The sequence below is a fragment of the Suillus clintonianus genome, assembly GCF_016758775.1.
Source record: "Suillus clintonianus strain FC179 chromosome Unknown DEU56scaffold_3, whole genome shotgun sequence".
NCBI classification, from domain to species: domain Eukaryota; kingdom Fungi; phylum Basidiomycota; class Agaricomycetes; order Boletales; family Suillaceae; genus Suillus; species Suillus clintonianus.
In genome coordinates, this window is record NW_024539227.1 from 466,278 (window position 1) to 489,704 (window position 23,427).

A 23,427-nucleotide genomic window follows, 5' to 3' on the forward strand; every position below is an offset into this window, starting at 1 on the left:
GTTTTATCACACGAACATGAAATGACGCACAACACTATTTCTTATATCAACAACAATATGGAAACTTGGCAACAATGCAAGGCGTGAGGGTACTGGCGATGCGAAGGAGCGTTAAAATGCAACAACGGCTTAAAAGTAAAATGCGACGGGCTGAAACAACAATCTCAATGATAAATCCACGCGGCTGGATGAATTACACCTTGTGCCCAATAATAGATGTTATATATTCAAGCTAGAGAAGGTCTACTTCTTTTTTTGCCAGTTTTGGCGGGGATGGATGGTGTAGAAACCTGCTTTTTGGACGATGCATTAGGATTCACCTTTTGGGATGCATTTGTTCGGGGTGGAGGTTTCGCATGTTGGGAAGGAGTAGTCGGGAGTGTCAATGTGGCCGGACAATTGTCAGCATGGAACGGGTAATCAGGTAGACCTTCGGAAAATTCGGTTGAGTAACCATACACCAGAGACGACTGAGGGATTATTTACCTGTAATGTCCTTGAAGAATGGTACAAATGTGTCAAGGATCTCATCTTTCGAAACTTTGCCCATCTCTATAAAAGCGGGCTCTTCCGTGTCCGTCGGTTCAGCGGACATTTCATCAGCAGCATCCTGGACGCCACTCTGACGCACTTCGTCCACATTTTCATTCATGCGCATCTTGAGGAAGCCGTTGATCAACGGCTCGAACAGACTCTCCATCGGCGGCATGAGGTAAGCAGCGGCATCAAAGACACTTGCCGTCTCACTGCTTTTCCAGGGGAGGGAGGTGTCAATTGTCGACGAGACAACATTGTGGGAGACATTGGTAAGAGCCGGTACACCAAACATCTCCTCGAAGAGAGATCGCTTAGGTACCGCCTGCCCTTTCTGGAGCGCCTTCGTTGACGAACTTGCCTCATCGGCTATGTTGATGTCGTGCCCTAGAAGCACGACGCCAAAAGCATGCGTAATTCCTACAAGGGAAAACGTCCGGCTGCGAGCGAAGCGATTTGAAGCTGGATACCAAACTAAATTCCGTATCCCGAACGGTAACGTTTGTGAAAGCTGCGGAGCCGACGACGATATGGAGTAGACCATGAGCCCATTATTCGTGTTTGACGGCGAATGGTGAATCGTTGCGAAGGTATCTTGATAAGGATGGGGTACAAGAGTGACAAAAGGGTAGTCGTGCCGACGATGCCAACGTACTGCAGTATGTGCAGTATGTTCAATTCGATGTAGATCGTTAGTTGAGTGGAAAGACGCACCAGATCGATTAATAATATCACAGACAACAAGGTTGGGGCCGCCAAGGACCGCAATATACTGGCCATGATGCCCAATGAAGTGTATGGACGATATTTTTGGGCATTCCGAACACACTATAGTGAAGTGAAGTGCGTTTGATATTGAATCATACAACGCCACAGAGGCGTTGAGCGCAACAGCCAGAAGAGAGCCATCCGGAGACCAAGCCGAGTCTCTGGGCATCTCAGAACGGAAACCGAAAGACGATCTTGAGGTCCAGGAAACTAACGGGCAGTCACAAAACTGCGGCTGCGCATAGAACGTCTGCACATACCTTCTACATTGCCCTTCTTATCTTTGATACTCCGTATTCTCCAAGTTTTGACATTTCTATCCTCACCAGTAGTCACCAGCTGGATGTCATCTGAAGGACTAAAAGACAGAGAAGTGACCTTGCTCAGGCCATGCGGCCGGTCTACTCTGGTATTCAATATCCAAAAAGCGGATTTCTTGTCCCACCACCATATCTTGAGGTATATCTCGCCACGGAATGACTCGTTCCCTTCTCGCCGGTCAATAGTCGCCATCCACTCTCCTGACGGCGAGATCACCACACGTTCTACTCGCGATGGCTCCAACATCTTGTCTTCTTGTCTTGACACTCGGTTCGAAGGTGACACCTCGAGCTCTGCAACGAGCATGGATGACGAAGGAGAGTAGGTTTGTAGTGAAGAAGGGTGAGAAGAGGGAAGAACGAGTGTCGATGATAACGGATGGACTGCAAGTGGTGTGGCGGAGGACGAGGATGCCCAGGCACTTGACGTGACGGAGTCTAAGTTCAAGAGGTAAACACAAGCAGGTTCATATGACAGATGCAAAGGCACGCACCTAGTTTTATGCGAGAAAAAACTCGCGATAGCTTGAGCGTGGCAGAACTGACAAATGCAAAACTTGCATCCGCCAACCCAAGAAGGTACTCTTCCTCAGCAGCAGAACCGCGCGAGACCACGACACTTTTGATGGCCGAGCCAACTCGGGGCACAAACTCCTTCTTTCCGGAGTGTAGCTGCCATATCACGAGAACAGCTTCTTCACCGCCGGATAGCAGATACGCCCCGTTCGTGGTGAACGCAATAGATGAAATCGCATGGGCATGCCAATGAAGCATAGAGGTTTGCGATCGCTTTTCTACGTTAGCAACTACTGGCCTGCTCTGGTTTAAGCAGTACCATAGCCGCACGACACCCTTTGCGTCTCCCGTCGCGAAATAGTCCTCTAATGGATGGACCGCCAAACATGTCAATGCATCGGTTGAAACGTATTTTGTAAATCCAGACTTCAATGCAGAAACTTGTGCAACATAGGCTTTGTGACCCGCGACCGCAATCAGCCATTCACCGCTTGCAGATACTGCAAGCCCTGCTGTGTACCTGGTCTTGCCTACCGGTGTGACCTGAGATGACTTGTGCCATTTTGCGCCTGAAGCGGGATTTTGAGGCTTAAGCGACACACGTAAGATGATACAGCTCTCTTCTGATGGAGCCTTCGCAGACCGGTTCTGTTTTGGCTGTTCTGTAGCACGAATGAAAAACTCATCGTAGGTTAGAGACGCCAGCACTCACCATCAGCATTTCCGTTTCCCTTCTTCGCTTTTGCAGTGGCAACAAAAACGTAATCTTTTATCTTTTCATGAGCGCACACGTGATGGATAGGCTGCTCGAGGTTGATCGTGAGTAACAATATGCCTTCGAGAAAATCCCAAATCTTGAGAGTGCCGTCCAAAGAAGCGGTGATGAGTTGAAATGCATTGTGTGCACTGAGGATAGCAGATGTGATGATATCCTGGTGACCATCATCCTGTGGCCCTGGTAATGTAGAAACCACCTTGCCAGATGATGTAGAATGTATCTTAATTCTTTCCCCGACGATGGAAAAGAAGTGGCTGATCAGAGGGTAAACAGATTGATTAGATCGCAAAACATGATAAATCCACCAAGGCTACGCACCTCCCATCTTTCGTGAATATTGGTGGATGTGAATTGGAGTTCGAATCAGTCAGGGATGTCCATGTCAGAGGTTTTAGTGGCTCTAGTTGTGGCACCCCGCTTCCGCGTTGTTCATTCGCATTCTCCCTCTCTTGCTCTCCCTGCTTCTTCGTCCCCTGCACGCCTTCCTTAACTTTCTCCTTCTCTTTCTCTTTCGTCTTGTTCTTTCTAGTTTTCTTCTTCACTGGGGGTGGCGGACTTGTGGATTCTGCGGGACTTGGTGGGAGCGGGACATCCTTTGGCAGACGGGGGACGAAAGGAGTGTGATTTATGACCTTGACCGCGGCCATGAGCGTTCTGAGATTTCGAGCGATCGCGAAGCATTCACAGGACCTTTGCAAAAAATGTCACTGCCACTTCGGCGGCGTTTGCCGTTACATGTCCCGAAAAGGAAATCAATCGGAACGCGGTGGAACGTGAAAACGATATCATTTTTAAACCCGAATTCCGAATCAGTCGGAACCTGTCATTATAGCAGAACACGATGCCGCTACAAAACCTCGTATACGTAGTGCTACAAAAACAGCCTTTTAATCTCGTATGTGCACCACACAAACCTCATACTTAAACACCTAAGCAATAAACACGAATGATAATTGAAATGCAAGTCCAGAGCAGGAAACAATGAAATCACTATACGTCCTTGTAACCCACGAATATTCGCACAGACCGACAAGGTGTGTACAGGTCTTCCTCAGGGGCAAACCGTCGCGCTTCTAGCATAGCCCGGTAAAGTCTCTCCTCCTCCACAAGCTCTGCCTTCGACATTGCCTCCCGTGGAGGGACAGACCACCCCAGCTCAGCAAGTGAGCACCACAAAGATATTCGTGCCTGCATATCGCTATTTAACTGGTTCAGCAATTGTAAGCATGCAGCAGATAAAGTGATACTCACCGCTTATAACGGTCTACCAGTATCTCGAACTTTGTCCGGCTCTCGAGTTCGGACAGCTCCTGATCGGTGTCCCACCCACACTCTGCCAATTGCCCTGTTCGGTTCCTCGTGCGATCCAATAGTTCCTCGTACATAGCCTCTTGGCACGCCAGTACACTCTGATACGACCAGTATAATTGCATAGCGAGCGAACGTTCGCTAAGCTTGTCGATCTCATCGAGAGGAATCAGGGAGTGTGAAGGTGCAACGCCCAGAGATGTACTCTCGGCCGCCGAACAATCAACAGTATAAATCGGTTTTTTGACGACATGGGGTGTTTCTATTTCAGAGTTCAAGGTGTTAGCTGTGTCGCACGAGAGGGATGGTGATTGCGGTGAGCAATCTGCAGGACTCGTCGTCGGGTATGAGAGCATAGAACCATCTATACTACTGAATAACGAGGATTCTCCTGATGATGCTGATTTGCTCGTGGCGGAGGAGTGGGTAGACGAGAACGAAACGGCGAGGGGGCGGGGCGTGGGAGGCAATTGAGGTTGTGAGGTGGTCTCTGATTTATCCGAGGATAACGAAGCTTCCATGAGAAGCGCATTTGGTGGCAACGGTTGCGGTAATGCTTGTAAAGGGGGTAGTGCAGGCATGCGGAAATGGACAATGGGCGCAGATATTACTCGGCGGAAATTCGAGGTGAAATATATTGGGAGAATAGCTGATGTGCGTCAGATGCAATCAATATTGCCCACATACAGTGCAACCCACCTGTTGGTCGTAAGTTGATAAATCGGTTCTCAAATACAGCATAATACAAGCTTTCGAGTAGTGCGTGGTCATGAGGCAAGGGTGGGATGTCTGGTTGTGACGAGGACGGTTTGTCAATGCGGTGATGTGAGCCGTTGGGATAGTGTACAGAATCTGAGCGCTTATTACGAGCTCGCAAAGGTGCCGTAAACCAGGTTGGTAGCGTAGGGAATAAGATATCTGGGGATGGTTAACAGGGAAACATGGGGACAATAGAACGACGTACCATGTTCGAGGACTTCAACAACCCCACCTGGTCGTAGGACACGGTTCACTTCCTTGGGAGACAATCAATATATAGTCGCAGAAAGACGGGAATGATCTCACTTCGAAGAGAATACCCCACTGAAGCCAGCATATTCAGCATGTGCTCATTCATACGACATGGATAAATGTTGGCATACCTTATTCTCAGGGATGCCCCGGCCTAAGCCGTGCATGTGAACATGATCGAATTCGTCATCGTCAAACGGGAGTTTCGTCGTCAGACTCGTCAAGGAACTCCTTAGCCCGTTTACCAAGGAGGGTTCAAACGGACTACTCACAAGTTCCCATGTACCCACGAGACGCGACGCGCAACATCTGGCTCCAGAAATGATGACGGGACTTGTACATCCATAAGGTCAAACCCGACCTTTGTGGCGTCTGTGAACCCCACATTCGGTTCTCAAGAATGGAAGCACTTACGAATTCGCAGTCGGGCCATTCCTTCGCAGCGTCAAGTATCCACGTCCCCCCCTATGAAACATACACCGTCACGTAACTGAAAGCAAGTGATGTAAGATGTGACTCACGCCACAACCAAGATCGAGAGAGCGTTTCGGAGAGATGTGATTTGGGAACTCGACGACTGAAACAGATTTCTTGACATGCATAACGAAGCTGTGGTCCATATTCTCCCTATAACGGGCTTAACGGCCGGTCAGGCACACAGTAGCAGGAGCAACTCACAATTCGAGGACTTGTCTATCATAACTCAGAGGATAAGGAGCTTTCTCTGGGTCATAAGAATGATGGCGATGGCCATGCTTATTGAGAAAGTCCTTGTTTCGAGGAACACGCCTGCCACTGCTTGAGTCGAGGGCCATTGTTGTGGCGGTGCTTGGACGTGGTGGGGGCATGAAAGGAGCAGCAAAGAGTGTGTTACTCATATTTTTTTTTTGGGTTGCTTGAAATACAGACTGACGCGGATCGTGTGCTGAATGGAAGACGGAACGTGTGTTTAAGAAGGGGTATAATATTATTGCGAGGGATCGAGCGACACGGCGTGGGACAGCCTGTTAGATCTAACGTTAGTAGGGCAGGGAACACAGACTGAACTTCCTCTTTATGGTCGTCAAAGCCTCGTTCAAGCGGTGCTCGAGCTGGCAAATTGTCCTGGTAGTATCATCTGATACACATGAACTCGTCACAATCCCTGGAGAACTTGATCGGCTATCTTGTCTTCGACCCCGAATTGCGTCCGTGGAACCTCACACATGCTACTTACAGGCTGTTTTGAAACCATCAATATCAACTTGTTGATGGGGCATCTTTGTTGATCGTCATGGGTGCATCACACATTTTCACAGCCAGCGACTAGAATGCAATTATATAAAAAAACAAGTGGGGTACGATATAATAGTCAATGAGAAGGGGTATCTAAGGTCCAACAAGACAGAATCAGTACCCGAGATCCTTCCTGAAGTGTCCAACCAACAAATCTCTCGACTTCACCAGCCAGGCAAACCAATCACCCAGCGTAAATCCTCCGAAGAATCCGAAGTAGCCCATGCCGCCTTTCTGTTAACAACCATGTCAGCGTCAAGGCACAATAACTCCCCCTGCTTCTTACTCACCCTTCCATTCGTGATTACAATCATCTCAGGGGAACCCGTGTATTTCGCCGTCGGGGCGGCTCCATTCAAGAAGCTCACTACGTTCGCCACGGTAGTGGAAACATGCCCGCGGAGTTTGGCCGCCTGCTTTTGTTCGGGAAAGTCGATTATATCGCCCAAAGCAAAAATGGATGGGTGATTGGGCAATTGCAAAGTTGGATGAATCTTAACGAAGCCATGTCCGTTCAAAGCATCTTCACCGAGGGAGGATATGAATTCGGTGTTGGGGCGGCCGCCACGAGTAGAGGCCTATACAAGCTAGTGAGCTAGTTAAATGTGCACATACAACAGCGCGCGTACCACTAAGTCGGCGTCCGCAATGTGCTTTCCACTGCGAGTAGTGACACCAACAACACCCTCTTCTGGTATGTCATCGATGTACTCATTGAACATGAACTGAACACCGCGAGCACGAAGACGTTTCTCTAATCCCTTTCGGAGCGAGTTGCCATAAGTAGCGTTGATAAGCTGACTACCACCGTGAACGATGGTAACCTTCTTGGTCTGCATTAGGTTATTAGTAAGCACTGCAGTCGCGTGACTCTGGTAAAAAATTATTCACCGGGTAAAGATCCTTGACTTCACCAGCCAACTCTGAAAATGATTGAATTAGTAACGTTACGATGATACCTTCAAGAGGGGTACTCACCGATACCAACGGCACCTCCGCCAACGAAAACAACGTGTTTTGCTTTCGCGAACTTTTGACGCCATGCGTTGACGAATGGGAGGACATCATCTTCGTTTTCTGGGATGTCACAGGGACCAGTCCATTTTGATCCGGTAGCCAAGATGAGGACTGCATATGGAATGCGCTCTCCGGAGGCGAGGACCACGGCACCACCAGGGACGCCTGGCTGTGCCTCGATGCTGCTCACGACACCGACCTTCGTCTGGCCATTGCCGTTTGCGTAAATCCTGTCAAGCTTGACGAAGGAGGTTTCTTCCAACTTTGACTCTGCGTCGACGACAAGACGGACTGCCGCGGGAAGAGAAATGGAGTAAGAACGGGAGTTGATGAGAATGAGGTTGTATGATTTGGGGTCCAATTGTTTGCTGAGGGCTTTAGCAACCTGGAAACCAGCGAAGCCGCCGCCTACGATGACTATGTTCTGTTCTGCTTTGCCTGTCATTTTGTGAGGATGGGTGGTAGTGGTATAGCGCTGGGGGACTGCGGAAGACAAGGGCAACTGCCGTCATGGTTCGATGCGTGCTTTATAGTAAGTCGCTTCGGTGATGGCTTGTTCGAGATTCAGAAGGGCCGGAGCCGTATCAGGAAGGTGTATCTACCGAATAAGGTAGTTTAGTTCTCGCGACTACGTCAGCATGATTGCACATTGCGCGAAAGCTGACATAGCGTACTGTCCATTCTCCAGCTATTCGGTGATTGCAGGCGCCAGGTCCAGCTGAAGTGCCTGAAAAATTAAGCCAGGTACGTACTCGTGAGACTCCGAGGTCTTTTCGGCTATTCCCGGTCATGTCGTAGATTGCTAAACAACGCAACTCCGGAGTGAACCTTTTACCAATGCGCAGGTCTGGCAAGCAACGCAAGGCTGAGCTCCAGCTCAAGCGTGCAGTCAAGCGTGGAGATCTCCCCCCACCTGAGGTACAACCGCGCAAAAAGAATTTCAGGAGACCTCCGAAGCTCGGTCACTCACTTGATGCCAGGCTATTAGCAGATGACGCATCCAGGGCCGCACGGAAGCTTCAATCACAATTCATCAAGCTTGATCCAAGCTTCCTAGAGACCACGAAGCACTTGGCCGCAACCTTGCCCTTGCCCAGGCCTATCTCTCCTCATGTATCCCTCCTCACTGTTGATGCACAGTCAGGCAGCGATCTCGAGATCGAACAACTTAGTGTCCCGAGGAGACCCAAGTGGAAGTACACCATGTCAAAAGACGACGTGGATGCCAATGAGAAAGGCTACTTTCGCAGATGGATGACTCAGGCTGATGCCATCGTGGAACGTTGGCATAATCAACTTAACAACGCAGTTCAGTCAGGTACTGATCCAGGGTCGACTGACACAAGCGACGCCGGTATTCAACCCAAAATGCCACGTCCTCCCACACATTTCGAGCGCAATCTCGAAGTTTGGAGACAGCTGTAAATACTAAATTTCTATGCATCTGAGTTTCGGGCTCATGAGTTAGTGTGCAGCTGGCGTGTAACAGAAATATCTCAAATCCTTCTTTGTCTTTTGGACTCTAGATGTCCACCCCTTCACTTCCCGCCTTCGCTCGAGTCATATTTACTAGCCAATCGAAAAGCGAAAGTTATTCTCGTTCTCACAAAAGTCGATATTGCAGGTCCGGAACGAGCTCAGGCATGGACTGCATACCTTCAAAAGCGGCACCCAGGCCTACCTATTGTCCAAGTCGAGGCATATCAACAGAAATTGGGCGAACAAGGTCGTCCAGTCTATGAATCGCACCTCCCCCTTCCTTTCAGAGAGCGTTTGGTTGATGCCATGCGACAAGTGCACGAAGAAATGCTAATCCCCCCTGAGCGAGTGCGCTCGGATGAGGCAAAGCTGAAGCGCTGGAATTATCCAGTCAAGCGCGAGATTGATTGGAATGGCTTACTGCATGCCCACGGCAAGAAAGTAGGCAGTGTCGTCGGAGGCGCAGCTATGCCGAAGGGAAAGGGCAAAGAGGAGATCGCAGATGATGCTCAAGAACCAGAACAGGAAGGCAGTGATAAAGAGGGACAGTTTGAATGGCAAGAGCCAGAATTTCTGACTGTCGGTTTGATCGGTACATCATTCTTGTGCTTTCATACATTTGAAAGTTGATAACTCGTCCCAGGTCAACCGAACGTTGGCAAGTCATCCCTTCTCAACGCGCTCTTCGGAACGCATAAAGTTCGAGCTTCACGGACTCCCGGAAAGGTAATAAAATATTTCCAATTAACAAGATACAAAGTCTCATCTTACATACTTGATCAGACGAAGCATTTCCAAACTCTTTTCTGGACCTCAGATGTCCGTCTTGTTGATTGTCCAGGCCTCGTGATGCCCGCCTTCACACCGATGGACACTCAGGTACTCTGTGGAATTTTACCCATATCCCGTGTATCCGCCATCCCATTTTGTATACACCAAATTGCACAACTTCTCCCGCTCGAGACTATCCTCGGTCTCACACACCCTTCAGCGAACACCGCACCCGTTGAGGACAAACGCACCTGGCGCGATGGTAAACAGCCTCCGTCGAAGGACAACAGTATGCACTGGACAGCAATAGAGATCATGACCGCATATGCGAACAAGAAAGGCTGGGTTACCGCAAAGGCAGGTCGGCCAGATATCCATCGTGCAGGCAACGCCAGTGAGTATCCTCGAATGATTTTAATAGCTTCGGCATTTTAACAATAATTGGTAGTGCTGAGACTGGTCGCGGAGGGCAAGATAGCGTGGGCTTTCTGGCCTCCGGGAACTGACTTGACGACTGTTGGATCCGGTGGCGCCAACGGAATCTGGCTCTCACACGGTTCATTCCAGCACGGCCAGGAACTGGATGAGGATGATGGGGTATTAGGCGATGAAACTGATGAGGTCGAGAGTCTGGATGACGACAGTGATGAAGATGCCGATGAAGAAGGAACTTTGACCGGCGAAGATGAAGAACACCGGGGTGAAGACTTCAAGTCCGTCCCTGTTGGCCGCTTTGGTGTACTAGCGATAGATGATTGATCGAAGGTCCGTTACTAGACTCCGTTCAGCTATCCTGCGAGTGCTGCAACAACGTTGTCGTTGATGATCAATAGCTGTGCCAGGCTATACCCTGGCTCAAACCAACTGAGATGATCCCACTTGATATCAATCAATGGAATCCCATGGAATGTCCAATGCCATCACTAAGCCATCACGGCGACAACGTGGAGTTCTCGTATCATACAAATATGAAATGCCCGCATGCAGGCTATGTCAGACAGCTTCTAGATTGGCCAGCTTGTCGGTAACTTAGTGCTTTTACTATGTACTTGCTCAGATCAGGCATAAACCAAAATATTAATGTCTGGCCTTGGTCTGGCCTGGCGGCGAACACAGCAGTGTTACGCACATGTAACAGATCGATGTAACAGGTTCCAGCGTATTTTTGTCAGCGTCACGTACTACCAGTGGCCGCCAAGAGCATGCTCCCCTCATGGTTGAGCAAAAAGTCCGGCAACCCTCAGGCTCCCAGCCAACCACTGGCAGATGACATATCCAAAGACTCTCATTCAACAGTAGAACAAACTGGACATTCATCACAGTCTGCAATTCACATCACAGACAACGATCACAACGATGTCCACGAATACATCTATGATCCCAGCACGTACTCTGCCCCAATTGAACAGGACGCGCTCAAACCGGATCCATCAGCTAGTACATCAGGCGACGTAAAGTCGCTAGGACATTCAACCGAGCCTGCAAGGTTTCTGACACCGCATGATGACATTCTCACCGAACTCCAGGGATACTTGCCCTCAGGTGCTCATCCCGAGCAGCAATCATCTCTCCGAGCAGACGCCCCCCCAGCATCTTCCCTCAATCTCGGCTCCAGCGCCGTCGAGAACTCGTTGTTCACCTCCGAATCATTGCCCAGTCATGAACCAGCCAAGGAAATCATGTACGAGCCGTCCACGGGTCAGAGATTACACGACTATGTGCCAACGCCGGTGCGGTCAGGTGTTGATGATGCGCTGTGGTCCCATTTATCACATATTCTGGAGCTTCAGAGTGAGATTGCGAAGATGCATGTTGATATGGAGAATGTTCGGACTGCGCGGGGTCGTGATGGGCCAGTTGGCCCTGAACGCGGGTCAAAGGCAGACACCACCAGGAGCGGGACGGGGAAGGATAGGAGGAGGAGTGAGACGCTCGGAGAAGAGGAGGATGACGATGAGAGCGATGAGGTGACCGAAGGAGAAGACTCAGATGACCACGACGAGGGGTTTGGGAAAAAGAAACGAGAAGAAGAATTCACAAGACTGGCGGAGCGGTTTGCGGAGAGAAACGGTTCCATTGACGCCGTCATGAACAAGGTATACATGTGTTGCAGTTCGCTGTGCGTTTCTGATCTTACTATCGTCTAGTTGGACAACCTTTCGAGCGCACTCAAGACCTTTCATGCGCTACCCACTCCAGTACTTGATTTCGCATCCTCTCGTACCAACACCACGTCTTTCAATGCTCCACTAACCACTGATCGCGGCACCGGCGTTGCGGTCCCGACGACATCAGCTCCCGCTCGTTTGTCAGTAAAACCGCTAGTGAAGACGATTATAGATGACTGTCAACACGTGGATAGCCCAGTAGACATGCATCCCACACACTCCATTATCGATCGCAATGTTGGGAAGAAGTAAGCTGTCATACCCTTCTGGATACATCATATGGTTTGGGAACACATTTTACGATACTAATAGCGTTGATATAGTTGACACACTTTTGGCTAGCATATTACATTAAATCACAAGTAGATGAAGAAGAAAACATGAGCGTTTCAGGGAGAAAGCCTGCTTCCTGGAAAGAGACCAGTTCCCACTGGATAGCCTCGACACCTCTCAATGCTTCCATCATTAGTTCAACCTCCGAGGAGAGCCAGCGCAGCCCTAAGCTCCTTTCTTGCTTGCTCAGCATCCTCGTAATCAAGCGAGGATATAGCAAAGCGACAGTGTTTCTGTGCTTTGGCGATGGTGGTGGGCGTGAGTTGAAAGTCGTTCGGTGGTAAAGGGGCGGGAACTGGAGCGGGAGCTGGGGGCAGGGGCACCATGCGAGGAGGCGAAGAAGGTACATATATTGTGGGCATCGGTGGAGGAGGGATCATGGGCGGGGGTACTGGACTTGAGGGTACAAATCCCAATGGAAGTTCTTGAGACGATACTGAAGGGCCGCGAGCACGGTTTTGCGGTGGCGAGCCTCTCGGTGGGGAGACTGAGGGAAGGATGGTAGGATGCGGGGGGATGGGGGGTACATGCTCTCTGGTTGTCGGTGTGTATATAACAGGCCGCTCTCTGGGTGGAGATGAAGACTCGAATACGGTCGGCCGAGACTCGCTAGCAAATGAAGAGAACGGAACCTGACTAGGTGATGATCCATTAAGGATTGGATCTCGGACCAGCTCTTCATCGCTGGTCGCACCCTCCACGTCGGTGCTAACCCAGGCCTGACGGAGTTGACTCCCTGTGCCATTAAGAGGGGCCTCATGCCAGTTGTTTGCCTGATCCAAACTGACACTGCTGCTATCCTGAGCAAGATCGAATCCTGGAGTGGCGGTCGTACTCCACCTCCCAGGGCTCACCATGTCGCTATCATGATGAGGGGGATGCAAGAGATTGGCACGAGCGATATCATCGGGACTCATCTTCGGAGATGGGACCTGCCGCTTATGTGATGATTGAGGTGATGTGGGGGATTGGCTTGTCCCTGAAGGGGAGAGTTGGGAAGGTTCAGCTCCAGGAGAGTACTCAGAAGCGCCAGAAGTAGCAGGGAAGGGCTCTGGGTCAAACTGAGACCCAGCTGGACCCGGTGTAGGCTTCCTGCCCTCACGATATGCCTTGGCAATATCACCTGCCTTCCATTTGGCATATTTAATCTTGTCATCTATCTGTGAAGGTACGTTAGACAAGTGCCGTCCACCTGCATGTTACGACGGCTTACATTATCGGAGACCTCTGTCTTTGGAAATACTTTGAGGACCTCAAAGAAATTTGCTGCAGCGAGAAACTTCTTCGCGGTTGATCTGGTTAGATGGATGTGAGTTAATCTACCGGAAATTAATATTATGGTAATCGGCTACCTTGTTGCATGACCTTCGCGGTCTTCATCATCGGCCATGCGGAAGACCCTTAAGGCAAAGTTCTCGACAAATGCTGCGCTTGCGGCCTCGATATCTATAGCATCATTAGGGCCAATCTGAGCTTTCAGGCGCTCAAGTGCGTTCAGGAGATTCAGGAGCAATGTGCGCGATGCAGCATCCTTGGCTTTCAAATTGATACCAAGCTGGGCTGCATAGTACGCGCCTACACACTTCCGTGAGCTAAGTGATGAACACGGACGTGAAGAATACCCGTACACCAGTATGCCACAACTGGTTCTTTATTAACGAGTTCTTCTGCGCGTTGGAGGTACGGCGCTACAGACTTGAGACCTGTCGATACTGGTGGTAGTCCAAGAGACATTATGGGTACTAATGAAGGGGGAGTCTGCAAGCTAAAGCTGCGAATGCTGCGGTGGATAATTCTGAGTCACGAGTGTGGTACCGAAGTTTGGACGGTGATTTATATTACAAGGTTTTATACCGGTAATGACGCACGATAAAGCTGTTGTTGGATTTGTGCGAAGCCTCGCACTTACAACGAGGACAAAACCCAAAGCTGAGGCGTTTACAATAAAGTTGACTTCTAAGGGCAAAGTTACCGACCGAGGTTGTCGGGACTCGGAACATTGACGTCAATTCGTGTCCTTGTTTGGCAGTATGGGCGTCTGGCTGCACTGTCTACCATCCAACATCCACAGCAAAACATGCATATGGAGCTTGCTGATTGCCAAACACGTTGCATACAAACGGCGCCAAGTACCAATCCATTGTTACTCGTGATACCGTAACTCGCCATCATTTTTACCACAGCATGGCGGAGCATCAACCAGCCCAAACCCGACTCACAAGCATCATATGACATGGACTCGGAGCAACGCCCGTATTCAACGATAAGCCTCGAGGCAAAGCGCTGATATATCCATGTCATTCCTGCAGGAAGTTGGATGGTGAATTTGTGGTGGTGCGAACCTAACCTTTTTTTCAAGAATCTCCCAGTCATTGACAGCAGAACACCATCACTTTAAAGTGCCGATCTGTCAGTGGAGTTCTAGTCTCCCCCTATGCAGATAAGAAAGACGTCGTTCCTTCTTTATTATAGATCTAGGGCACAGGCCCCGAATAGCAGTGACGGACTTGTCACAAGGAGGAGGCTGAAGCCAGAGCTCCACATCATTGTGGCTAACGATTGATATATATGTCACATATTCCACCATGCAAACACTTGATCTGCGACCAGGTCAATCACTGTGATTTCATGTGGAAACTGCGCACTTCGGCTGATTTATTTTATTTTTGTTACTTCAGCCCAAGCACCCTTTTCGGGGCAGGATGCTCACCGCTCCATCTATGGTGCCTTTTTATTACAATTCAAGTGTTAATGAAGGAGCTGCGCCCGACATTCTCCCGCCAATTTCAAATCAGACCGGCGGTCAGAACTGAAGTGGTTTCGAAGCTGATCTGTCAACATCGTTGGTTCATTTAGATTTGTAACTCTATCTCTGCAAGGACCAAGCATTCGCGAATGTCAAGCAAGCACGAACCTCAAGGCGTTGATATCGTCCTTCGGTCACAGACTTCGTCCTTCAAGCACAAGGCAGCCAACAGTCACTCAACTTTGAAACAGGACTGCATGCCGCCATCCAGCGTTGATGCTGATAGCCAGATGGCCGTTCCAGCCTTGCGCTCAATGAGCGCCATGAGAGGTCTTCTCCTAGCAGAAGTCGGAGACTCGATGGTAGAGTTCGACGTGTATGGCAAGCCTGGGGAATCCGGGTACCGAGTTGGCCAACGCATAGCACAGGGGTCTCTCATGCCTCTTGGAAGCTCGAAATTTGCTCCACCACCCCGCAAGGTCCTTTCCGCTCCGGACCCTGTTCTCGGAAGCATGGGCAGCCTAAGTACCAGTGCAACCCTTTTCGACGTCAATGCCGCACCTACCCAAAACGGCCCAGAAATCAGAACCCTCGTTGGAAACTCGAATTCCAAACTGAAACACGGTACAACCGTCCCTCCACGTCCTGCATTACGCAACGCAGATAGCAGCGGAGATCTTGGCACCGATTTCAAGCCCGTCGAGCTAGAAAAGGCAAAGTGGAGATCGCGTATAGAAGTCGACATCATACTCGAGAACCAGGCTTGTGTGCAAGGAAGTTACCTCAAGGGGACAGTCAAGATTCACATCAAAAAAGGCTCCAACAAGGATACACCACTGCTGCTTTCTCAGGGGAAAGTTAGGGTCGTCGGATTTGAGTGCATACCGCAGAAGGACAGCAAGTGCACGTTTTACAAATATTCAGCTCTTCTATCGGAAATTGCTCCATCGTGGAAGGGTCTCTTCAAATCACAACCCGATGACGATGGCTGGGCCGAAGCGCAAGAGGGCGTCCACGTCTTTCCGTTCGCGATGCTTCTTCCTCCAGATGGTGCCTGCGGCATGGCGAAAGGGGTTCTGAGCATGCACTCTGGAGTGGCTATTAGATATGTTGCTATGGCGTAAGTGCTGGAGTTTCTGTGTTCTATCACTTATCAGCTGATAATCGTTCAGGGAGATCAAAGTCAAGGACACGGCAACATCCAAACAATCCGTCGCTCACTTCTACCGCGACTGTGAGGTATGGCCACGTCTAGACGTTACCTCCACGCTTGCTCCAAACTCCCGTCCACTGGTCGCAGAGGTCGCCACTAGAGTGTTCATGGGTGGCCCAGGAAAAATTAGGCTGTCGGCCCGTATTCACCGATTCCACTGGGTCGCTGGACAAAGTTGCACCGTTCATTTCCGAGTAACCAACGACTGCAAGAAATTGGTGAAAAGCGCTGCCATCGCGCTGATACGAACACTGACTGTGTTCAACCCAAAACCGCACTTGGATGCTGGGGATGCTGATCCAGATGCCTGTCAAACCTCAACGAAGACAAAGTGGATTACGGAAAGCACCCTTGAGTTGGGACAGCGGTGCGCTAAGGGACGTGCGAGCGCAAAAGGGTGGTGGACAGGTGTCGCTCCCAGTCAAACGAGCGAGTTCGCCCACTCTTTGATAATACCAGTAAGCTGGGATCTTTCTGGTTACCCCCCGTGGTAGTTGATTCATGATTATTCTTGTAGCCCGACGTTCACTCTATCGCCCGGATGCGACTGCTCGAGGTTGAGTACACGCTTCGCATAAGTGTAGGTGTCGGGAGATGTTCCTCGGACGCGCACGTCATCCTGCCCATTCGAATCGTCAATTTTCTTTCACTCGACCCTCCACCTACGTCGCCACTCCATACTCAAAACAGGCAACGTCCCCTACCAGACTTTGTGCATCGCGAACCATGGTATCGGAAGTCCCGTGTCATCGCCAGAGATATTGTAGAGACCGACGAGACAGTCCCTGGCATGAAGTATTCCAGGGACATGACAATTGCCGCAGAACCAGAGATTGCTGATGTGGAGCCCGTCTCGAGTAAAGAACAGCATCAAGACATGAACACAAGTGCAGATTCGGCATCTATTTACCCGCCTTCTCAGTCTGCTGACACCATCGAACACCGTGAAAACTCCCTCCACCCCGTATCTGAGGAAGATATCGATCAAGTCCTGGGGGTACCCAGTAGCACTGCGAGCTTCGCCAGAGGACTAACGGCTTCCAGTAGCGCGATAGAACCTCATACCCTTGCGCGTCCCCGAGGACCTCGTTCAGGTACACCGAGCCAGCTCCAACCCCCACAGGCCGAAAGCGCGCCCAACACGACGTTCCTTAGTCGTCGTATTCAGGAAAAAATGCAGAGTCCAGGCGCAAGTTGGGTAATCGTCAAGCCATTTACTGAACATCAATCAGATGCGATCAAGTCACAGACATCACGTATCAAGAGCTCATCGATGATCCTTCCCAGACCACCTGCGATGATAGAAATCCTCGACGAGCCTGCAATGCGTCCAAGACCATCAGCGTTGCTCCCAGGTAATCGACATGTGTGATGGAAGGTGGATTGTTATGATCCGCGAGTGGTTTGGGGGTTGCGTGTGGAAAGGATATAGCAGCAGAGTTCGAAGACTCGCCAAATAATGATATAACTCTCCAACAAGTGATTAATTGGCGCACAAGGCTGTTAATACATGTCGATAATGCTGGCAAGGGATATTGAGCGATACATGATATGATTGTAGATGATGACACTAGGAAGTCGACTCAACAAGAAACAGTTAACAGCCATGAGTCTGCTTCTGCACATTCATTCTCTCTTACTCTAGAGGGCCTAATACATCTCCAAACTCATACCATCGTGGATCTCATAATCTGAGAGCGTGATGTGGTCCTTGTAGATCGTATACCTGACAAGAAAAATGCCATGAGTATGTGTTAAACGCATACGATGGGTTGTTGGCGCAGTCCTGTGTCAGGGGAGAGCATCGTAGCAAGATGCTCACCATTTCTTCAGCTGGATCTTCTTGAAATCTGTACCGGTTTGAGCGGCAATGAGCTTCTTCAGGTCGCCCACAGTGTCATCCGGGCTGCACTTGACTCGGACTTGTAGATTGCTCGAGTTAGGATTCGACTCGGAATCATGGAATTGTGTGCACTCACCTTTACGACCCAGACGATCATTTGCAATCACCTGCAGTTGAATAAGTATTCACGATTCTCTTGCAGATCTGTAGGACAAACCTCGATCAAAGGCATGAGTAGAATTCCTTGCGATGGACTCGGGATGAGAGATCTTGAGGCAAGCCGTCACACATTGTGTGACGACCGAGGCTTCCGGTGCGTGACCGACGCGTGACTCCGTGTACCAACCCTGCGCCGAACCTTCAAAGCTTTCCTTCATGGCCATCCCAGTCCTCCCAGTCCGGACAACGACGCCCGGCGTCTTCAGGCAATACGGCCAGCAGCAGCCAGTGTCAATGCAGCAGCGCGTAGGCCCAAATGTTACAGATGACTATGAAAGTGGGTATCTGTTTGCATGTATATTTCACTGATTTATCTGTATACTCAGGGTGGTATACTGAGGCATCACCCAGCAATCGTATGGTCTTGTCCATACGCTCAGGCATAAACTCGGAGATTGCATGGGCACTGGATAGGCTGTATCGATTATGTGCAAATGATCAATTCATCTTGAAAACCATTCCTGGTCTCACAGACGCACTGTTCGAATGGCCGGAATGGTATGCAACGGAAGGATACCTAGTGGCAGAGAAGCATCGACTATTTGCTATGCCCGATGCTGACGACAGAAAACGACGGCATGCCCTAGAATCCATATTTATCCTACGCAATTCGGCCACGAATGAACCCAATGCATACGAGCTAGCTAATCATTCCCGAACACTCCCCTTACTCTTCAACACCCTCAGTAACCTCGCTCCAGACACGGACATGAACGCTGAATTTGTTCTCAACGCCATAGAACTTCTGCAGGCCATATCCCTGAGCATTATTCTGCCAAATCCCGCTTCAAACCAGAAAGATCCCCTCCCCACTCTGCTGCAAATTGCGGGTCACTCATCGAATCGCTCCCTTATCATCTCAGCCTTGACCCTTTTGGCTCAACTATTTTCTAACATTCAAAACACAAGTCGTTTGAACTCAAACTCACCAGCTCTCGCCGCCTCCATACGTTACTTGCCTTTATTTGTCGACCGAGCATTGGTGGACGCTTCATTGAACTACCTGTATGCCCATCTTTCACACCCACCAATGGTAAAGGCTTTTCTGCACCATCCTCTCATGCCAAGCACCCTTCGCGTGCTTGTTAGCTTTCTTCTATCTGAGCAAGTAGAAGAGACCGTGAATCTGGATATCAGTGCAGTCACTCGCGCCATCCCAGAAACAACAGTCGCGATACCCGTCCATGACCTTACCAAAGAGGAGCTTGAGACCCTGATTCCCATGCCTGAACCCCAGCGGTGTTACGAGTGGTGAGTACACGTTACACAGGCTGTATCATAACATGATAAATTCATTGTCCGTAGGATGAAAATTATGTTCGTTGCTACACCAGACGGAGAGCTTACTCAAGTCGATTTTTGGACTCTTTACAAAGATGCCTTCACGCCCTTTGCGGATCGCCATCCCGTCCTAGTTGCATCAGACGTAATCAAAAACGTCAATGTCGTTTTCCCCCAGGCTCAGGCGATGGTCCTTCCTGGACCGCCACAGCGCTTCGTCGTGCGTGGAGTGGACAGGCGGAAAGATACAGAAGCTGCTCCTCGCTTTAAGTGTTTGTGGGAGCGCTCCCAGTGTTCAGCTCCACCATTTGAGGCCCCTGGAGAGCTGTACGACCACCTCCTTGAGCATTTGGAGTCGTCCGAGAACCCCGAGCCGCCATGTCTCTGGGCTACATGTCCCTTGCCACAGACATCAAAACAGCGACTGCGACCTCATCTCCTCACCCATCTATCAAGCTCCCAACCACCCGCAAAACATCCTTCTCAAGATGACACGATCACCGTCACCGCCGACGGAGAATCTTACCCCTTCACAGACCCCACAAAGCGGCTGCCCCCTCCTCCACGGCAAACGAGCATTTCTTACACCCGACCAGTCGCCGATCCTCCTTCAGCTGCACTTACCGCGCTGCTCATCATCCGCATCCTCTTCCGTTCGTCGTTTGTCGCCACCACGGACACTGCCCCCCGTGCGGATCGTGATCACTTTGGGTTTCCTGGCGTTGTGGAAGACGACGAGGGCGACGATGTGGTGGAGGATATTGGCGGCGAGCTGGAGGGCGAGCGGAGGGGGCGACGGGCATTTGTGGGTGTTAAGAGAATGATGGAGGATGTACGGATGAAAGATGAGACGTTGATGAGTTGGATAGTAGAGATGGTTTATGCGGCGTACGATGGACTATTTAGGTCGTAGTGCTGTCGTGGTGTATGCCCGGGAAGTTGCCCTGTGACTGTTTCGCGCATAAATATCATGAGCGTTCATAAATAGCTGCGCATCATCCCCACACCCACCATTGTACAGTATCGACGCGAGAGACTACATATTGTCTTTTCGCCATTGTACAGGTATTCATGAATGCACCGCGAAGCTCTTGGACCATTAGCTCAAGATATGTGACTATCGTCAATAAACTATTCCAGGTAAGCGAGCACTGACACGTACTACATCGGTCCTGAAAGTCCTTAAATGACGTACAGGGTCTCAGTCCAACACAAATCTCTCCTGAACACGATGAACAGCGCTTCTGGCAAGAGCTACTAGCCCTGGAACCCGACCGTGCCTTTCTAACGCGTCTTCTGTCCACACTTCCCAAGGACGAGTGCCTCAGTACACACAAGGTCTGTCGTTCACCTTGTTCAACACCCAACAGTATGGTACTGACATACCGATCTTCGCCAGTAGCTGGTGCTCCATGCCTTCTTTACCGTCTGCATCAAGTTTGCAGCCGACCGCAAGGGCAAAGAGACTCGCGCCCACGCCGTTGACACGCTTTCTATCATGCTTCGTACTGTACTCGCCAAGAACCTAGCAGGCTGGGAGGTGATGGAAATCTTTGCCCTTAGAGTGAACGAAGCCGACGGGGTGTTCATGGTACGGTCGATGCATAACCATTATTTCCACTGTAGACTAACTGGCACGTATAGGAGTTTGTAGGGATGATCACAGATGTGCTTGGTGATGATGATGCTCCTGGTACGCTTTGAGAACAATCCTTGCGGCCATGTTTGACTGACCATGATTTAGAGACTCTTCGACATCAGGTTCTCCAACTAGCCATTGTCTTCACGTGTAGCATCAGCCAGTTGAGCCCGGGGGCATATTTCCTGCGCCGAGACCTCTTCCCTTGTATCGCCAAGGTACAAATTACTACTTCATGGTTTTGTCATTGGTCCAGCGAATGATGTTGTTTTTGACAGGTCATCACATCCCCAGATACCCAACGCTTCACTTTTGAAGCCTCTCTCTTCCTCTCTATCCTGACAAATTTTCACAAATCCGATGCAGCGAAGCTTAATCCATACCTGCAGCGCATACGCGATACGCAAGACATAGAGCTCATGCGTAAGATTTGCTGGGCAGCGGGATTTGCACTCGATGCTGCTGTGAAGTGCGCGCTTTTCTGGACAATCACAGAATATTTTAGCTGACTTGGTGGTAGGGCATACCAAGAAATCTCAGACGATGGGATCCCCACATTCACAAAGAGCATTGGAGCCTTGTTCACCTCGCTCCGACCCGACCGCGCGCTGGTGATGGAGCCATTCGACCCACCTCGAGAGCTTCTGAAGAAACAGTACGTGAAACTATCAAGCTTCATGTCGCAACCCTCTCACTGAGCAAACAGACCCATTGAGGCGACCGTTTCTCTCCTACCCGTTTTCGAGTTCCTTTTCGTCAATCCACTTTTTGCGCAGGTGCTAGTGGACATGATAACTCCACCTAATGCCAAGCCGTCCAACAACAAACAGAGCGTACTGGTACCCCCGCTTGCCTATAACATTCTCTCACTGTCATCCTATGTGTTGACTCATGCTTCGTCTTCGGCGTCATCCCGTACGTTGTCTTATGCAAACCTTGCAATGAACACACTTCTTGTGATGTCTGAGAACACGCATATAATGTCAGTCTTGTGTAAGCCTGCCTCCTCAAAGGAGGTGATCAGGCTCTGTCGGCAGGTCATTGCTTGCACACGTCCAATTTTACAACTAATACTGAGATTCTTGCAGAGACTTCCGCTCCTTCCAGTACCATCGCCCACGCGTGCACCAATTTGCGCACTTCTGGATTGTTGTGTTTTATGGATGCGCCATAATTTACATAAGCGGCTGGAGGTGTACACGTTTACGTGCGTTTCGTTTTTCCCCCGACCCTTTCCAAAACAAATTGTTGATGGTGAGATAGTACGTGTATCTGGACGTGCCATCGCGTCATATGGTATCTGCAGAAGGAAAGAATGCGATTAGGTGAGGTGATTTTACCTAATTGCCTGCTCCTAATTTTTAATTGTCTTACTCAGAATACGACTGGCTTGAATTGTGGAAGGCTGTTGTCGGCTTACTCGGGTTTCTTTCTGGCAAATTAGACAGTTTGGTAACCACTGGGGGCATAGAGCGACTGGTCCAGGAGGTATGAGATTTTCAATTCACATCTGAAGCAGGATTGACTGTACTCGACAGACTATCCGGCTACTTGACCTTGCGTTGCGCAGAGCAGACCTATTTTTGCCCACGCCCGCCGCCCTTCACGAGTTTATCGTACGTCGGTAAAATAATCATCTCGTCATAAATTCATAGCAGCCTTTCAGTATGAAGTTGTCCGCTCTTCCGCGGTGATTAGGAAGCAAACGCTGCTTTTACAATCGCTAGGACAACCTACATCTGCTGATCGTGGGGCATCACTGCGTTCTGACAGCGCGTCCAACGCTCTGGCTCGTGTTCTTTCTACAGTTGCCTACTACGAGGGGAAACTTGCATCTGCTAGTACACGCAGTGCCAAGGACGCATTCCGTACTGTTTCAAAAGACATCGAGCAAAATGGTTTACACAGCGCGCATGATATGGATGACACAGACCCACTGTACGCCTGCCCTGCATCTTCTTTCCCAACGAATACTGACCCTGGTTATTAATGAAAGGAAACATGCGGAGGATGTCGTCAGTTTCATCCGTGTTGCGTGTGCAGACGGGCTGGCACTGATGCCATGAGCTCAATAAAATTGGATTCATGTAAATATATGTGCATGTTAAATAAATATTCTATGGAAATGGGTTCGACGGGTGTCCGCTTCCGTTTTGACGGTCACTAGTCTCTTATGGTAGGGACTCTGGAGATGTATGATCATGACAC

At 49.9% G+C, this 23,427-nt stretch overlaps 10 protein-coding genes across 10 annotated transcripts; 5 read left to right on the forward strand and 5 right to left on the reverse strand.

Annotated features, from left to right (window-relative positions):
- Positions 1 to 1,618: 1,618 nt before the first annotated feature.
- DEU56DRAFT_314295 (WD40-repeat-containing domain protein) lies at positions 1,619 to 3,628 on the reverse strand. Its single transcript, XM_041345604.1, has 5 exons — positions 3,235 to 3,628; positions 2,851 to 3,170; positions 2,117 to 2,800; positions 1,840 to 2,060; positions 1,619 to 1,790 (listed from the first exon to the last, which is right to left on the reverse strand). Exons 1-5 carry the CDS (start codon positions 3,561 to 3,563, stop codon positions 1,716 to 1,718), a joined length of 1,629 nt encoding a protein of 542 aa, XP_041214802.1. The 5' UTR covers positions 3,564 to 3,628; the 3' UTR covers positions 1,619 to 1,715.
- An 82-nt stretch (positions 3,629 to 3,710) lies between these two features.
- Positions 3,711 to 6,504, reverse strand: DEU56DRAFT_768081 (uncharacterized protein). The gene is made up of 10 exons (XM_041351213.1): positions 5,914 to 6,504; positions 5,757 to 5,862; positions 5,650 to 5,700; positions 5,508 to 5,596; positions 5,367 to 5,451; positions 5,290 to 5,307; positions 5,189 to 5,240; positions 4,924 to 5,142; positions 4,168 to 4,873; positions 3,711 to 4,114 (listed from the first exon to the last, which is right to left on the reverse strand). Exons 1-10 carry the CDS (start codon positions 6,111 to 6,113, stop codon positions 3,907 to 3,909), a joined length of 1,734 nt encoding a protein of 577 aa, XP_041214803.1. The 5' UTR covers positions 6,114 to 6,504; the 3' UTR covers positions 3,711 to 3,906.
- A 20-nt stretch (positions 6,505 to 6,524) lies between these two features.
- On the reverse strand, positions 6,525 to 8,078 carry DEU56DRAFT_768083 (uncharacterized protein). The gene is made up of 5 exons (XM_041351214.1): positions 7,489 to 8,078; positions 7,402 to 7,433; positions 7,140 to 7,343; positions 6,801 to 7,088; positions 6,525 to 6,744 (listed from the first exon to the last, which is right to left on the reverse strand). Exons 1-5 carry the CDS (start codon positions 7,970 to 7,972, stop codon positions 6,625 to 6,627), a joined length of 1,128 nt encoding a protein of 375 aa, XP_041214804.1. The 5' UTR covers positions 7,973 to 8,078; the 3' UTR covers positions 6,525 to 6,624.
- A 177-nt stretch (positions 8,079 to 8,255) lies between these two features.
- Positions 8,256 to 10,855, forward strand: DEU56DRAFT_768093 (P-loop containing nucleoside triphosphate hydrolase protein). Its single transcript, XM_041351215.1, has 6 exons — positions 8,256 to 8,948; positions 9,003 to 9,598; positions 9,650 to 9,732; positions 9,790 to 10,171; positions 10,226 to 10,542; positions 10,620 to 10,855. Exons 1-5 carry the CDS (start codon positions 8,365 to 8,367, stop codon positions 10,534 to 10,536), a joined length of 1,956 nt encoding a protein of 651 aa, XP_041214805.1. The 5' UTR covers positions 8,256 to 8,364; the 3' UTR covers positions 10,537 to 10,542; positions 10,620 to 10,855.
- Positions 10,856 to 10,871: 16 nt separating this feature from the next.
- On the forward strand, positions 10,872 to 12,306 carry DEU56DRAFT_314453 (uncharacterized protein). The gene is made up of 3 exons (XM_041345606.1): positions 10,872 to 11,160; positions 11,212 to 11,873; positions 11,925 to 12,306. Exons 1-3 carry the CDS (start codon positions 10,980 to 10,982, stop codon positions 12,195 to 12,197), a joined length of 1,116 nt encoding a protein of 371 aa, XP_041214806.1. The 5' UTR covers positions 10,872 to 10,979; the 3' UTR covers positions 12,198 to 12,306.
- Positions 12,170 to 14,256, reverse strand: DEU56DRAFT_314409 (Vta1 like-domain-containing protein). The gene is made up of 4 exons (XM_041345605.1): positions 13,907 to 14,256; positions 13,631 to 13,853; positions 13,492 to 13,573; positions 12,170 to 13,438 (listed from the first exon to the last, which is right to left on the reverse strand). The coding sequence occupies exons 1-4, from the start codon at positions 14,010 to 14,012 to the stop codon at positions 12,416 to 12,418; spliced, it is 1,434 nt and encodes a 477-aa protein (XP_041214807.1). The 5' UTR covers positions 14,013 to 14,256; the 3' UTR covers positions 12,170 to 12,415.
- A 1,025-nt stretch (positions 14,257 to 15,281) lies between these two features.
- DEU56DRAFT_724661 (uncharacterized protein) lies at positions 15,282 to 17,609 on the forward strand (the record flags this gene model as incomplete). The annotated part of the gene is made up of 3 exons (XM_041347832.1): positions 15,282 to 16,144; positions 16,197 to 16,695; positions 16,755 to 17,609. 3 exons carry the CDS (start codon positions 15,282 to 15,284, stop codon positions 17,607 to 17,609), a joined length of 2,217 nt encoding a protein of 738 aa, XP_041214808.1.
- Positions 17,472 to 18,357, reverse strand: DEU56DRAFT_768104 (ubiquitin-like protein). Its single transcript, XM_041351216.1, has 6 exons — positions 18,298 to 18,357; positions 18,217 to 18,247; positions 18,060 to 18,159; positions 17,826 to 17,963; positions 17,691 to 17,759; positions 17,472 to 17,556 (listed from the first exon to the last, which is right to left on the reverse strand). Exons 1-4 carry the CDS (start codon positions 18,310 to 18,312, stop codon positions 17,888 to 17,890), a joined length of 222 nt encoding a protein of 73 aa, XP_041214809.1. The 5' UTR covers positions 18,313 to 18,357; the 3' UTR covers positions 17,472 to 17,556; positions 17,691 to 17,759; positions 17,826 to 17,887.
- An 89-nt stretch (positions 18,358 to 18,446) lies between these two features.
- DEU56DRAFT_314545 (uncharacterized protein) lies at positions 18,447 to 20,784 on the forward strand. The gene is made up of 4 exons (XM_041345607.1): positions 18,447 to 18,576; positions 18,626 to 19,550; positions 19,605 to 20,720; positions 20,778 to 20,784. Exons 1-3 carry the CDS (start codon positions 18,456 to 18,458, stop codon positions 20,491 to 20,493), a joined length of 1,935 nt encoding a protein of 644 aa, XP_041214810.1. The 5' UTR covers positions 18,447 to 18,455; the 3' UTR covers positions 20,494 to 20,720; positions 20,778 to 20,784.
- DEU56DRAFT_943416 (uncharacterized protein) lies at positions 20,775 to 23,285 on the forward strand (the record flags this gene model as incomplete). Its single annotated transcript, XM_041358963.1, has 13 exons — positions 20,775 to 20,918; positions 20,983 to 21,171; positions 21,225 to 21,273; positions 21,325 to 21,437; positions 21,498 to 21,688; positions 21,740 to 21,874; positions 21,926 to 22,256; positions 22,308 to 22,426; positions 22,483 to 22,544; positions 22,598 to 22,707; positions 22,758 to 22,835; positions 22,886 to 23,157; positions 23,216 to 23,285. Coding segments are annotated over 13 exons (1,863 nt in total), but the record flags the coding sequence as incomplete, so codon positions are not given.
- Positions 23,286 to 23,427: the final 142 nt, after the last annotated feature.

Excerpts from the sequence above, each read along its gene's own strand:
- DEU56DRAFT_314295 (XM_041345604.1), bottom strand. The coding sequence starts at position 3,563 with ATGGCCGCGGTCAAGGTCATAAATCACACTCCTTTCGTCCCCCGTCTG. Across the intron at positions 2,061-2,116 it reads TTTTTCTCGCATAAAACTAG|ACTCCGTCACGTCAAGTGCC; the intron begins GTGCGTGCCTTT and ends TCTTGAACTTAG. Across the intron at positions 1,791-1,839 it reads CATCGCGAGTAGAACGTGTG|GGAACGAGTCATTCCGTGGC; the intron begins GTGATCTCGCCG and ends ACCGGCGAGAAG.
- DEU56DRAFT_314453 (XM_041345606.1), top strand. The coding sequence starts at position 10,980 with ATGCTCCCCTCATGGTTGAGCAAAAAGTCCGGCAACCCTCAGGCTCCC. Across the intron at positions 11,161-11,211 it reads CGAATACATCTATGATCCCA|CTAGTACATCAGGCGACGTA; the intron begins GCACGTACTCTG and ends CGGATCCATCAG. Across the intron at positions 11,874-11,924 it reads TTGACGCCGTCATGAACAAG|TTGGACAACCTTTCGAGCGC; the intron begins GTATACATGTGT and ends ACTATCGTCTAG.
- DEU56DRAFT_768083 (XM_041351214.1), bottom strand. The coding sequence starts at position 7,972 with ATGACAGGCAAAGCAGAACAGAACATAGTCATCGTAGGCGGCGGCTTC. Across the intron at positions 7,344-7,401 it reads AAGTCAAGGATCTTTACCCG|ACCAAGAAGGTTACCATCGT; the intron begins GTGAATAATTTT and ends AACCTAATGCAG. Across the intron at positions 7,089-7,139 it reads TTGCGGACGCCGACTTAGTG|GCCTCTACTCGTGGCGGCCG; the intron begins GTACGCGCGCTG and ends TAGCTTGTATAG.
- DEU56DRAFT_314409 (XM_041345605.1), bottom strand. The coding sequence starts at position 14,012 with ATGTCTCTTGGACTACCACCAGTATCGACAGGTCTCAAGTCTGTAGCG. Across the intron at positions 13,574-13,630 it reads CGCGAAGGTCATGCAACAAG|ATCAACCGCGAAGAAGTTTC; the intron begins GTAGCCGATTAC and ends CCATCTAACCAG. Across the intron at positions 13,439-13,491 it reads AGACAGAGGTCTCCGATAAT|ATAGATGACAAGATTAAATA; the intron begins GTAAGCCGTCGT and ends GTACCTTCACAG.
- DEU56DRAFT_768093 (XM_041351215.1), top strand. The coding sequence starts at position 8,365 with ATGCGCAGGTCTGGCAAGCAACGCAAGGCTGAGCTCCAGCTCAAGCGT. Across the intron at positions 8,949-9,002 it reads CTCGAAGTTTGGAGACAGCT|CTGGCGTGTAACAGAAATAT; the intron begins GTAAATACTAAA and ends GTTAGTGTGCAG. Across the intron at positions 9,599-9,649 it reads TCTGACTGTCGGTTTGATCG|GTCAACCGAACGTTGGCAAG; the intron begins GTACATCATTCT and ends AACTCGTCCCAG.
- DEU56DRAFT_768104 (XM_041351216.1), bottom strand. Across the intron at positions 18,160-18,216 it reads TGATCGTCTGGGTCGTAAAG|TCCGAGTCAAGTGCAGCCCG; the intron begins GTGAGTGCACAC and ends GCAATCTACAAG. Across the intron at positions 17,964-18,059 it reads AAGATCCAGCTGAAGAAATG|GTATACGATCTACAAGGACC; the intron begins GTGAGCATCTTG and ends TTTTCTTGTCAG.
- DEU56DRAFT_314545 (XM_041345607.1), top strand. The coding sequence starts at position 18,456 with ATGGCCATCCCAGTCCTCCCAGTCCGGACAACGACGCCCGGCGTCTTC. Across the intron at positions 18,577-18,625 it reads TGTTACAGATGACTATGAAA|GGTGGTATACTGAGGCATCA; the intron begins GTGGGTATCTGT and ends CTGTATACTCAG. Across the intron at positions 19,551-19,604 it reads CCCCAGCGGTGTTACGAGTG|GATGAAAATTATGTTCGTTG; the intron begins GTGAGTACACGT and ends CATTGTCCGTAG.
- DEU56DRAFT_768081 (XM_041351213.1), bottom strand. The coding sequence starts at position 6,113 with ATGAGTAACACACTCTTTGCTGCTCCTTTCATGCCCCCACCACGTCCA. Across the intron at positions 5,863-5,913 it reads GATAGACAAGTCCTCGAATT|GGAGAATATGGACCACAGCT; the intron begins GTGAGTTGCTCC and ends AGCCCGTTATAG. Across the intron at positions 4,115-4,167 it reads CTGGTAGACCGTTATAAGCG|CGATATGCAGGCACGAATAT; the intron begins GTGAGTATCACT and ends CCAGTTAAATAG.